The sequence below is a fragment of the Oncorhynchus mykiss genome, chromosome 26, assembly GCF_057628025.1.
Source record: "Oncorhynchus mykiss isolate SJ-2025 chromosome 26, ASM5762802v1, whole genome shotgun sequence".
NCBI lineage: Eukaryota > Metazoa > Chordata > Actinopteri > Salmoniformes > Salmonidae > Oncorhynchus > Oncorhynchus mykiss.
This window is the reverse complement of record NC_143047.1, coordinates 16534158-16547741: the sequence shown is the minus strand read 5'-3', so window position 1 is coordinate 16547741 and position 13584 is coordinate 16534158. Positions and strand designations below refer to the sequence as shown.

Genomic DNA, 13584 nt, shown 5'->3' with positions numbered 1-13584 from the left:
GCACAAAGCAAGGTTCACACAGAAATGGTTTCTGAGATTGGTGTGGAAGAACTTGACTGGCCTGTACAGAGCTCTGACCTCAACCCCATCAAACACCTTTGGGATGAATTGGAAAGCGGACTGCGAGCCAGACCTAATTGCCCAACATCAGTGTCCAACCTCACTAATGCTCATGACTGAATGGAAGTAAGTCCCCGCAGCAATGTTCAAAAACCTAGTGGAAAGCCTTCCCATATTAATGCCCATGATTTTGGAATGAGACGTTCAACAAATAATTTTGGCCATGTGTATGATTTTAAGGCCATATCGCCCCGCCCTACTTGTAGATGTTTATTTTATTTATTTTATTTTACCTTTATTTAACCAGGTAGGCAAGTTGAGAACAAGTTCTCATTTACAATTGCGACCTGGCCAAGATAAAGCAAAGCAGTTCGACAGATACAACAACACAGAGTTACACATGGAGTAAAACAAACATACAGTCAATAATAAAGTATAAACAAGTCTATATACAATGTGAGCAAATGAGGTGAGAAGGGAGGTAAAGGCAAAAAAAGGCCTTGGTGGCAAGGTAAATACAATATAGCAAGTAAAACACTGGAATGGTAGTTTTGCATTGGAAGAATGTGCAAAGTAGAAATAAAAATAAAAATAATGGGGTGCAAAGGAGCAAAATAAATAAATAAATTAAATACAGTTGGGAAAGAGGTAGTTGATAGGGCTAAATTATATGTGGGCTATGTACAGGTGCAGTAATCTGTGAGCTGCTCTGACAGTTGGTGCTTAAAGCTAGTGAGGGAGATAAGTGTTTCCAGTTTCAGAGATTTTTGTAGTTCGTTCCAGTCATTGGCAGCAGAGAACTGGAAAGAGAGGCGGCCAAAGAAAGAATTGGTTTTGGGGGTGACTAGAGAGATATACCTGCTGGAGCGTGTGCTACAGGTGGGAGATGCTATGGTGACCAGCGAGCTGAGATAAGGGGGGACTTTACCTAGCAGGGTCTTGTAGATGACATGGAGCCAGTGGGTTTGGCGACGAGTATGAAGCGAGGGCCAGCCAACGAGAGCGTACAGGTCGCAATGGTGGGTAGTGTATGGGGCTTTGGTGACAAAACGGATTGCACTGTGATAGACTGCATCCAGTTTGTTGAGTAGGGTATTGGAGGCTATTTTGTAAATTACATCGCCAAAGTCGAGGATTGGTAGGATGGTCAGTTTTACAAGGGTATGTTTGGCAGCATGAGTGAAGGATGCTTTGTTGCGAAATAGGAAGCCAATTCTAGATTTAACTTTGGATTGGAGATGTTTGATATGGGTCTGGAAGGAGAGTTTACAGTCTAACCAGACACCTAAGTATTTGTAGTTGTTCACGTATTCTAAGTCAGAGCCGTCCAGAGTAGTGATGTTGGACAGGCGGGTAGGTGCAGGTAGTGATCGGTTGAAGAGCATGCATTTAGTTTTACTTGTATTTAAGAGCAGTTGGAGGCCACGGAAGGAGAGTTGTATGGCATTGAAGCTTGCCTGGAGGGTTGTTAACACAGTGTCCAAAGAAGGGCCGGAAGTATACAGAATGGTGTCGTCTGCGTAGAGGTGGATCAGAGACTCACCAGCAGCAAGAGCGACCTCATTGATGTATACAGAGAAGAGAGTTGGTCCAAGAATTGAACCCTGTGGCACCCCCATAGAGACTGCCAGAGGTCCGGACAACAGACCCTCAGATTTGACACACTGAACTCTATCAGAGAAGTAGTTGGTGAACCAGGCGAGGCAATCATTTGAGAAACCAAGGCTGTTGAGTCTGCCGATGAGGATGTGGTGATTGACAGAGTCGAAAGCCTTGGCCAGATCAATGAATACGGCTGCACAGTAATGTTTCTTATCGATGGCGGTTAAGATATCGTTTAGGACCTTGAGCGTGGCTGAGGTGCACCCATGACCAGCTCTGAAACCAGATTGCATAGCAGAGAAGGTATGGTGAGATTCAAAATGGTCGGTAATCTGTTTGTTGACTTGGCTTTCGAAGACCTTAGAAAGGCATGGTAGGATAGATATAGGTCTGTAGCAGTTTGGGTCAAGAGTGTCCCCCCCTTTGAAGAGGGGGATGACCGCAGCTGCTTTCCAATCTTTGGGAATCTCAGACGACACGAAAGAGAGGTTGAACAGGCTAGTAATAGGGGTGGCAACAATTTCGGCAGATAATTTTAGAAAGAAAGGGTCCAGATTGTCTAGCCCGGCTGATTTGTAGGGGTCCAGATTTTGCAGCTCTTTCAGAACATCAGCTGAATGGATTTGGGAGAAGGAGAAATGGGGAAGGCTTGGGCGAGTTGCTGTTGGGGGTGCAGTGCTGTTGACAGGGGTAGGAGTAGCCAGGTGGAAAGCATGGCCAGCAGTAGAAAAATGCTTATTGAAATTTTCAATTATGGTGGATTTATCAGTGGTGACAGTGTTTCCTATCTTCAGTGCAGTGGGCAGCTGGGAGGAGGTGTTCTTATTCTCCATGGACTTTACAGTGTCCCAGAACTTTTTTGAGTTAGTGTTGCAAGAAGCAAATTTCTGCTTGAAAAAGCTAGCCTTGGCTTTTCTAACTGCCTGTGTATAATGGTTTCTAGCTTCCCTGAACAGCTGCATATCACGGGGGCTGTTCGATGCTAATGCAGAACGCCATAGGACGTTTTTGTGTTGATTAAGGGCAGTCAGGTCTGGGGAGAACCAAGGGCTATATCTGTTCCTGGTTCTAAATTTCTTGAATGGGGCATGTTTATTTAAGATGGTTAGGAAGGCATTTTTAAAAAATATCCAGGCATCCTCTACTGACGGGATGAGGTCAATATCCTTCCAGGATACCCCGGCCAGGTCGATTAGAAAGGCCTGCTCGCTGAAGTGTTTCAGGGAGCGTTTTACAGTGATGAGAGGAGGTCGTTTGACCGCTGACCCATTACGGATGCAGGCAATGAGGCAGTGATCGCTGAGATCTTGGTTGAAGACAGCAGAGGTGTATTTAGAGGGGAAGTTGGTTAGGATGATATCTATGAGGGTGCCCGTGTTTAAGGCTTTGGGGAGGTACCTGGTAGGTTCATTGATAATTTGTGTGAGATTGAGGGCATCAAGTTTAGATTGTAGGATGGCTGGGGTGTTAAGCATGTTCCAGTTTAGGTCGCCTAGCAGCACGAGCTCTGAAGATAGATGGGGGGCAATCAGTTCACATATGGTGTCCAGAGCACAGCTGGGGGCAGAGGGTGGTCTATAGCAGGCGGCAACGGTGAGAGACTTGTTTTTAGAAAGGTGGATTTTTAAAAGTAGAAGTTCAAATTGTTTGGGTACAGACCTGGATAGTAGGACAGAACTCTGCAGGCTATCTTTGCAGTAAATTGCAACACCGCCCCCTTTGGCAGTTCTATCTTGTCTGAAAATGTTGTAGTTTGGAATTAAAATGTCTGAATTTTTGGTGGTCTTCCTAAGCCAGGATTCAGACACAGCTAGAACATCCGGGTTGGCAGAGTGTGCTAAAGCAGTGAAAAGAACAAACTTAGGGAGGAGGCTTCTAATGTTAACATGCATGAAACCAAGGCTATTACGGTTACAGAAGTCGTCAAAAGAGAGCGCCTGGGGAATAGGAGTGGAGCTAGGCACTGCAGGGCCTGGATTCACCTCTACATCGCCAGAGGAACATAGGAGGAGTAGAATAAGGGTGCGACTGAAAGCAATAAGAATTGGTCGTCTAGAACGTCTGGAACAGAGAGTAAAAGGAGGTTTCTGGGGGCGATAAAATAGCATCAAGGTATAATGTACAGACAAAGGTAAGGTAGGATGTGAATACAGTGGAGGTAAACCTAGGTATTGAGTGATGAAGAGAGAGATATTGTCTCTAGAAACATCATTGAAACCAGGAGATGTCATTGCATGTGTGGGTGGTGGAACTAATAGGTTGGATAAGGTATAGTGAGCAGGACTAGAGGCTCTACAGTGAAATAAGCCAATAAACACTAACCAGAACAGCAATGGACAAGACATATTGACATTAAGGAGAGGCATGCTTAGTCGAGTGATCAAAAGGGTCCAGTGAGTGGAGAGGTTGGTTTAGGGTCACGGCGATTTAGACAGCTAGCCAAGCCAACCGGTAGCAAGCTAGCATAGGATGGAGTCTGTTGTTAGCCACCTCTTGCGTTCGGTCAGTAGATTAGTGGGGTTCCGTGTGGTAGAGGGGATTAATCCAAATCACACAACAACAAAAATAAGAACAATAGATATAGTTATAGAGGCCCGAGAAGAAAACATAATAATTCAAATAAATAAATTGTCCGATTGTCTATTCAGATAGCAGCCGGAAAGACAGCTAACGGTTAGCGGGCCGCAGATGGGCGTTCCGGTAACGTCGCGACAGAGGAGCCAGCCGGATCTCCTTCAGGTAGATAACGTCGGCAGTCCGGTTGTGAAGGCCCGGTGGGGCTCCGCGTAGGCAGTGAAACGGGTCCGGATAGGTGACTGCAGCCCAGGAGTGAATGATGGAACTCAGGCGTGATTGACGGAGCTGGCTAGCACCGGAACAATCGATGTTTGCTCCGGAATCGACGAAAGCCGACTGTCACACGGATAGCAGCTAGCTAGCTGTGAGATCCGGGTATGAACGTCCAGAGAGCAGTTGAAATCCAGGGACATGGAGAGAAAAAAATGGTCCGGTATGTTCCGTTCCGAGCCGCGCTGCGCCGTACAAAACTGGCGATAGATTTTCGATAGATTTTCGAACTAAAGGACAGCCGATGACCACAAACCGTGGTTAGCTTCTGATTAGCTTCTGGGCTAGCTCCTGGCTAGCTTCTGGCTAGTTTCTGGCCAGCCTCCTGGAGTTTCTGGCTAGCTTCCTGAAGGATTGCAGATCTGAGGTAAATAATACTTTTTTATAAATATAAATTGGTGAGGCTGGTTGCAGGAGAGTGTTTAGAAGATGAGTTGATGGAAAATAAAAATAATAAAATGTATGTGAAAAAAAGTTGTAAATATATATATAGGACACGACAAGACGAGGACAAAAGACGTCTGAACTGCTATGCGATCTTGGATGAAAAAAGTATATGTATAAAATAGGACAAATATAGAAACACCCACCAAATTATTATTATTACATATGGTGGCAGAAAACACCATCTTTAATAATATTTGGCCTCTTTTTGGTTCATGTGGCCATAGTGCTGGAGCTGCAATCAAGAGCACGGATCTTGAAATTCAACAACTCCTTTCTTCCCTGTAGCCTCAGACAAAAATCACTATGCCAATCCATGGTCGGTAGACTCATCACTGCCAATAAAGCTGAGGTTGAGTGGGCCAAGCTCTGGTCAGGTCAGCTGGTGCACATCTTTAGCACAGCATTGTCAGTCTGTCTGTCTGAGAGAGAAGTGGAGAGGAGCCATGAGGGTTCCCCCAGACCAGACCAGCCTCCCCGGGAGGGCTCTCTCCCAGCAGCAGCAGGTGTGCCCTTTGAGACGGAGATAAATAAAATAAGTGTCTTTCCCTGCACCAGCCCTCCCCTCCCGCTCCTTTTTATTTTACAGCCCCTGTGACAATGACTAAAATAAATTAAAAGATCACCAATCACGGCCCTGACAGAACAGCACAGATACGCTACCCCACCCTTCCCCCCCAGCCTCTTGTAGGAGCAACAATGGGAATGCTCACTGTTTGAACAGTTAACTCTTTAATTCCGTCTGGAATGTTTCCTTTGGGTGGGGCAGTGCAATGTTGAGACAGACCAATATCCCCCTGACCCCACCCCTCCACGTCTCCCCCTTCATCTCTCTACCTCTATTTCTAGGTTAGCGGAATATTCCACACTTGACTGTTAGGAGCAGGATACCGCAAGCAAACTCCCACAAAGGAGCCTTCCCATAGCCCCATGGTTCGATCATCTCACGAGATTACTCAGGCTCACGTCTCCTTTCTAAATCTCTGTAAATCTGACACCTAAACAGGTTCTGTATTGGTTTCTGTACCAAGTCAAACTAGCACAGTTACATTTAGTACAAACTATTCTCTGATGGAAAGAATGCTATTAGAATGGTGGAGTCGGTGCTAATCGCGTGTTGCCTCCTACACCCAAACCACCCAGCCAGGGCCCTTTGTTAATGAGGCACAACGAAGGCCCACAAAGCACTGGGCCACAAACAGACAGAAAATCCCACTACAGACGCAAGGCACCATGTGAAGCAAACGTATAAACACAGCACAGAGTCTGTTTAAAGAGTTAGAAATGCTCCATCACTGAAACCCAGGTTATGAAAATAAAGACTGGATTAAAATTACACAAGAAAAACATCAACATACATAATTCATTAATGTGGACTGCCTGAAGCATGAAAATAGAAACGTATACAAGGACACTTATTTCAAACACACTGTTAAAGCCACATCTTAAATCAGCCTAACACAAGATCAACATAAACTACGGATATCCTAATTTATATAATCATAAACTTCTCAAACTGTATTATCATAAATCCTGGCTCCAGCCACAATCTCACCAGGTAGTTGTCCACCACAAACTAAAACTAAAGCTGGAATCATGGAGGCCCTGAGCAGTCTAATCTGTTTTAAGACAAGCTCTGAAATTAACAGGCCAAATTAGGCAATGTTAACCCCTTAGCGCTCAGCCTATCAATCACATGAATCACATTAGGACACATCAAGAAAGCCCAGATCATAGCATGTGTGTTCTTGATCGGTTCTTATTCTGTTAGTTCCTGTATTCTGAATTGAAAAGAAACTCCAGCACATTGGCGATCTCGATGGTCCACAAAAAAGAAACTGATCTTATGTAACCAACGATTCAGTCTCAATGGAACACCAGAAATGAAAAATGTAAAGTTAGTTACTGTATTGCCAGCTCCACAAGAGACATCCATCTGAGTGGACAAAAGACTGTACAAACATTCTACAACAGGACTAGGCTATACTTATTCAACCAGTCTTTAAACACAACCATTAGAAAACCTGTGTAGAACTAATGAGACACCGTTGTGTGTGTGTGTGTTTTTTTATGTATTCAGCTGTACAACAAATAGGTGTTGCACAATGGTTCTATAAATAGATGTGAAGAATTATCTAGGCTGGGAAATTCTGTTGGTTGAAAAAGGCTGTGTGAGAAGAACTCTAGCCTGTGGCAGGTAGGAAAATAAACTAAAAGCAGACCGTGTTCACTTAACTAAACACGGCAAGACTCTGGCTTATAATAGCTACAGATCCCCAGTAGTAGCTGTCAATAGGAGAAAACAAACAGGATGTTGCTAAACAAAGGAGATGGGAGGGTTCAAACTGAACAAGTATACAACATCATTGAAAAACAGGTAGTAAGTGGCATTGGATAGTGAATACAAACAAGGCAACATTGTGAAGCCTTTAACAAGGTCATACGGATGCCGTACACCTGTACTGTATCACAGACTAGGCAAGGAGGGAGAGAGGCCCCATGATTCCAACCACAGCCTCCATCTCTGAGAACTGAAGCCATGTCACCGTGCAAAGAAACCATTTCTCACACATTTCCAGTGGTCTTCCCAGCACTCTGCTGGGCAGATGCATCAGGCTGCATTTGACCCACATTTCATTGTCAAAATGCATAGTGGAATACATCTGCTAAATATGTTCGCCATAAACGAGGCTTAACATTCACCCCCTCCTCCCTGCTCTAAAAGCAGCTCCAACAACCTCCATCGATCGATTCGCAGGCAGCTGCAGCTGTGCAGCCAGCTCCCCATTTCCTGACTGATGCGTTGCTGGGGCGACAGCTGAATTATGCAACAGCATGCATTCAACAAACATGTTTTAATGCCTGGCCAGTAACTAGCAGCAGCCAGCAGTAGAAACCAGCAGTGCTTGGAGTTTAATGATGCGATGAGAGAGGGGCTCTGAGAAACCATGTCACAGTGCAAAGAAACCATTTCTCACATTTCCAGTGGTCTTCCCAGCACTCCCTCCTAGACCCAGCTTAGTGCTCCCTGACTCGGTCATCACTACAATGCAAATGAAGCACCAGTCTAACTTTTGTTGATTAGGTCTCCCTCGACACCAGAAAAAAAAGGAACATCAAAGATGTAAACATGAAGAAACGGCAGATAAACCAGCGAAACCAAAACTACCTCTAGTCTACCACAAGTATTATCATTAGAAAATGCTCAGCTCAACCCCTCCAGTATGGAGCTGCTAGGGAGGGAGTTAGCTATCACTGCCCGACACACCAGGGCACGTTCAACAGGCGTGATTATTACTCTATTAATCACTGGGAGATTATCATGAGGAGAGGGATACGAGAGGTCAATTAGTGGGCCTACAGCAGAGCCCAGACCGGGGGGAAAGAGAGTGATATGCCCAGGCCCAATAACACCCCGGCCAACACTCCATGCAATGCTGTTGTCCATCCTCTCGTTTGACAATTATTTACTCTGCTGTTAAGGGCAAGGGCGAGGTCACGACACATGCGTCAATGACAGAAAACACAAACTCTCCACCCCCGATCTTTACACCATGCACCTTTGACACACAGAGTGCTGTCGTAGAGCAGTGTTTCCCAACTCCTGTACCCCCAACGGCACACATTTTTGTTGTAGCCCCAGACAAACTCACCTAATTCAACTCATTGAGGGCTTGATGATTAATTGACAAGTTGAACCAGGTGCGCTTGTCCAGGGCTACAATAAAAATGTGTGCTGTTGGGGGTTCTGGAGAACTGGAAAACACTTAGAGGACATTCAGTTGAATGCATTAGGTTGTAAAACTAACTAGGTATCCCCCTTTCCCATTCTTGGCTAATATAACAATAGCATAATATCAAATCAGTGGTAGGTTGTTCTATTTGTTTTTTATAACCTTAATATAAATGTATATAATAGGCTACTTCTAACTATTGTGACACCCAGATTATGGTGTGCCATTGCTTTTGAAAATATTAATCAACACTCCCTCCAGAGAATGGTATTTGTGGCATTTGCTGGGGCTTCTCTCCAGCCTCTTGAAGACAATACCATCAAAAAAGTCCCCCTTCAGCAGTGCAACCTAAAACTGCCACAAGAGATGAGCAGTTGTTAAATACTGCAGAGCTGACATAATGACAGGAAAGATAAAAGAGAGGAAACAAAAAAAAAACGCAGACCAATTCTCGTTTGACAATGCCTCTCCAACCCCCCAGGCTCAATCCCCTCTCCTAATAAAAGAACCACGCCACAGATAGCCAGGCCAGGGCTCTGCGACACCTCTCCTGCTCTGATCACTGGTGGCTGTCTGACAACTGGCCTAAACAGAGACAAGTCGACCACCTCTAACCTACTGCCGCCAATGACGCATTTTTTTGTTCACAGTCACATAACAATGTGGTCAAACTTCTTTTCATTCAGGTTGTTTCCACTGTGATCTAATAATGTGGTAGCTAGAAGTCTACTACACCCTCTATCCTGTCCATCTGTTCTTTGTGATAACTGTAGCCTACTCTAACCATAGCACTGCGGCTGCATGCCTGCCTCTAATCCAGGGCTCAATCTGCTGTCATTTATTTACTTCCCCTTCCACCATCACTCCTGTGGAGCTAAATTTGGAAATAGACGGAGTGACAGTCCCAAAGCCATTTCCCCTTTAAATAGACAGTAATGACATCCTTGGAAAATGATAGTGCAGCACACGCAATGCCACGGTCAGTCACAGCAATAGATCTGTTCTGCCTCCTACATCTGTCAACTCCACTGCAACATGGCTTTTTATATCAACCACTGGTGGGCTGTTACACAACACATGCTACTTCCCTAGTGCTGACTCAACCATGAAGGATAGCTTGGATTCCACTCTGCATTCTGTCGCACCGTGACAAAGCGGTGAGGAAATATTTACCTTCAATGGAAAAAGTACACTCGGCACAGTGTTGAAACCCTTCAGATGGGTAGCACCACTACTGTGCCTTAGGATACCTCTACCTTCTCACCCCGTGTGCTGCATGTCTGCCAGGAGAGCGCAAGAGAGAAATCACTGAGTGAGAGAGAGAGAGCGCAGTGAGTGAGAGCGACACACGTGCCTGGCCCTCTGCCAGTGCACACTTCTAGGATTTTTGGCCACAAAAGCCATAGAGCGGCTCAGCCCTCCCCAGTGATTGTAAGTGTCTCACAAAGATACTGGCTGAGAGGTCTGTGTCGAAGCTAAGATTAACCCACCCGCTCACAGCAGGAGAGGGCAGAAACAAATCAGATAAAACACACAACAGGAGACTGGAAAATAGCGAAAGGCTTTCCCCCTATATGACGCTTACTTACCAAGGGGGACATTTGTATTTTCATTATACAGCTTTGTGTTGACTCACTGTGTTTGGGGAAGAGATAGTACAAGTTTGGATACCAGATTAGCTGCCGATGAGAAATATTCAAAGAAATGTGGCAATCTTTCTTCATGTGGACAAATCTATTCTTTAATGTCAAGGGCAGACATAAAATTAAATTGGGATTGGATTTTGAGAATATAGCTAAGAAAGGAGAACTGACATACATTTATAAGGAGAGTAGAATGGCGGTAAGCCAAGGTGGCCTTACCTGTTTGAACTGATCCTCAAAGCTATTCCAGTCAGCCTGCCCGTTGGGGGAGGTGGCAGAATGGGGCCCTGCAGGAGAGCGGCTCTCGTCAGGCTCCTGCTTCACCCTGACAGGTGGCAATGGCACCTGCTGGGGGCCCGAGGTAGAGTAACTGCCAAATGGATGCGCTGGGAGGCGGGAGGCACCCTGTTGTAGAGCCAGTGTCTGCTTGCGGAGGTACTCAAGACCACTAGCCCCTCCCTCTTCCTCCTCGCTCCCCTCGTCTCCATCCATCATCTCCTCATCATCCCCTGAATCCCGGCCTCTGTCCTCCTCATCCTCCCTCTCTGAGTCCACACTGCTCTGGTTGGAGACCCGGGACAGTGGGCCTCCTCTGGGTATCCCTGCACCTCCAACCAGGGCCTTGCCCATGAAGCCAGCTCCAGAGGCCCGGGCCGCGGCCAGGATGGCCTGCTGCGCTGCTACCTGCTGGGCGTACATGATGTGGGCCTCGCGGAGCCGCCTCTCTTTGCACTCCATCTCCAGCCTGGCCTGCTGCTGGCGCTGCAGCTGCTCCATGACAGCCTCCAGCTTCATTCCTCCTGCAGTGCCAGCCTGAGGATAGACACCCCCCAGACCACTCTCCTGTGACATGCTGGGCTGGGAGAGGAAGTGAGGAAGACATCAATAGCCAACCATAAACCAACAACTCAAATTACCACTGGATGTCTGGCTTTACAGATTCTAATAAAAACATGCATAACACAAAGTGGACTATTTAGACATAAAAAAACAGGGAAGTCCCATATGTCAGGATTAGACTTAGTACAGTAGACTACAACAAACCATCCACTTCATGAGGATAACATGGGTAAGTTTCAACATGAGCACAATAGATGAGGGAAAGGCTAACTGACATTGAGGAAAGCGAGAAGACACTGCAAAATACTGTTAATAAACAAACAACAACAACAAAAAGTACAAAGAAATATACTGCATGGAAAGGATTGTATGGTATGCAATATCTTGTCCTACACGTGATTGTATTTAAAAGTACAGTAGTAAAATGCAGGACATATTTATACGTAGGTGTAGTATAGGAAAATGATACAATGTTCAGCACAGCTGCACATAATACAGAAGTTACAAGACCACGTTTCGTCCTGTAGATAGATCTACAGCATATTGCATTTATGATTCTTATTTGAAAAAAATGAATTCGAGTTAACGCATAACACTCAATTTAAATAGATATTCACCACTTTAAGAATGAGCTAAAACAATGTAAACCATTGGATTAACAGAAACATCAGTAACAATAACAACTTTGAAATAATTGTGAACCATGTAGCCTCGTACAGTTGTTTCTTATCATCAAAAGGTGTCAATTTAGCTTAAATCCGAAACAATAAATCAACCCAGATGTATCCTACATTCAAAATTAACGTTAGATGATTGTTAAAGTTCGAATATAATCTTTATCCAAAACACATAGGCCTACAGCCTCTTCTATTCGTGCAGTCAGTCAAAATTAGCCTTCCGGATGTATATGGCGAGGCTCCAGAAAACGTACATGAGTAAACAGCGTATAGTATAGTAGCTGGCTACGCACATATACCCCACCCCCCCCCCCCCCTAAATCATATTAGGGGAGCAGATTACAGTGCATAAAAATATGCATGCATTTGATCTATTTTATTGGGTTACGCACTATACATTATTTATTTGCAGTAGGATTTATAACTGTAATTAAAACAGGACATTGGCAATGACGTACGCTGAACTATCAAAACCAAATATTAATAAGGATTTCAATTTTTTTTTAAGCGTTACTTTTTATAGGCTAAAAGCACGAGACTATATTGCTCTGCAAATAAATGCTCGCTACCTCGCTCCTATAGGCTATGACACAGCCGAGACCCAGCCAGGGCACAGCGCCAAACAGGGGGAAACAACTCACCATTTGTGCCTTGCTGCTACCGGAATTGTCCACCATCCCTCCTTCCTAGGTTATCCTTTTCCCTCTTCGCTGGCACGGTTTCAATCACTTGTAAACACAGAGAAATTGTGCATGCACGGGGGGTGGGGGGGTTAAATTTGTCCACCAGCAGATAGGCAGAATGTTGGCTGTGTAACTCTCAATTGTATCTTTCTCCACTCCTTTTTTATTTTATTTAGAGAAAGACTAACATGAAATATGGCCCGATCTCATATCTCGAAAAACTAGCCGTTGAGGTAACTCCCTTGACTCGATTTTCCTTCACTTGAATTACACCCCCCGTCTAGGCGTACAACATCATTAGGGCCCGCCCAGTGACAGCAACAAGTTCCAGAGTTCCAGCGCAGCGTTGGCTGAATAGTTACTATGCGTATGCAAATCTCATGAGAATGGCAATTTTATGAGAATGGCAACATTGTCAGTCCATGCAAACTAGAGCCTATTAAATAGTACATAATAGATCGCGTGTGGCCGTTATGCTGACAGGCGTTTTCCCTCAATACAATTCCATTTGACATGTGGATAACTTGCCTGTTGAATAATTATCCGGCCCCACATTTTTGACAAACATTGATAATGCAAAGCTAAAATGATATAACTATTTAGGTACAGTACTCATGCAATTTATAATCCCAGATAAAAACTACTCCGCTGAGCGTGAACTATAAAATAGCCTACAAAGACACATTTATACAGTGATGCATGTACGTAACGCAAGTAGTGACAGCCTGTTAGCTACTTCCCTCGCCATGAAATAATATTGTGACAACTCAATTCTGCCCCCAAATGGATGGAAATGGTCTGGTACTATGGCCCCACAGTATGTGTGGTCTCTATGTTCAGTTAACGATCTATTTATTCCACGTGTCAAACTCATTTCACGGAGCGCGGAATGTCTGTGGGTTTTCGCTCATCCCTTGTACTTGATTGTGGAATTAAGGTCACTGATTAGTAAGGAACTCCCCTCACCTGGTTGTCTAGGTCTTAACTGAAAGGTTAAAACAAAAACCAACAGCCCAGTTTGACACCCCTGATCTAACATAACCAACCTGCTTTT

The 13584-nt window shown here is 44.8% G+C and overlaps 1 protein-coding gene across 2 annotated transcripts in view; it reads right to left on the bottom strand.

Moving 5' to 3' along the window:
* Positions 1-13580, bottom strand: part of LOC110506484 (AT-rich interactive domain-containing protein 3B) — a 69781-nt gene extending 56201 nt beyond the window's left edge. For both annotated transcript variants that reach the window (XM_021586126.3, XM_021586127.3), the window contains exons 1-2: positions 12489-13580; positions 10550-11188 (exon numbers count right to left, since the gene is read on the bottom strand). In XM_021586126.3, the coding sequence (XP_021441801.3) occupies positions 10550-11188; positions 12489-12524 (675 nt within the window). In that variant the 5' untranslated portion in view covers positions 12525-13580. The remainder of the gene's footprint in view (positions 1-10549; positions 11189-12488) is intronic.
* Positions 13581-13584: the final 4 nt, after the last annotated feature.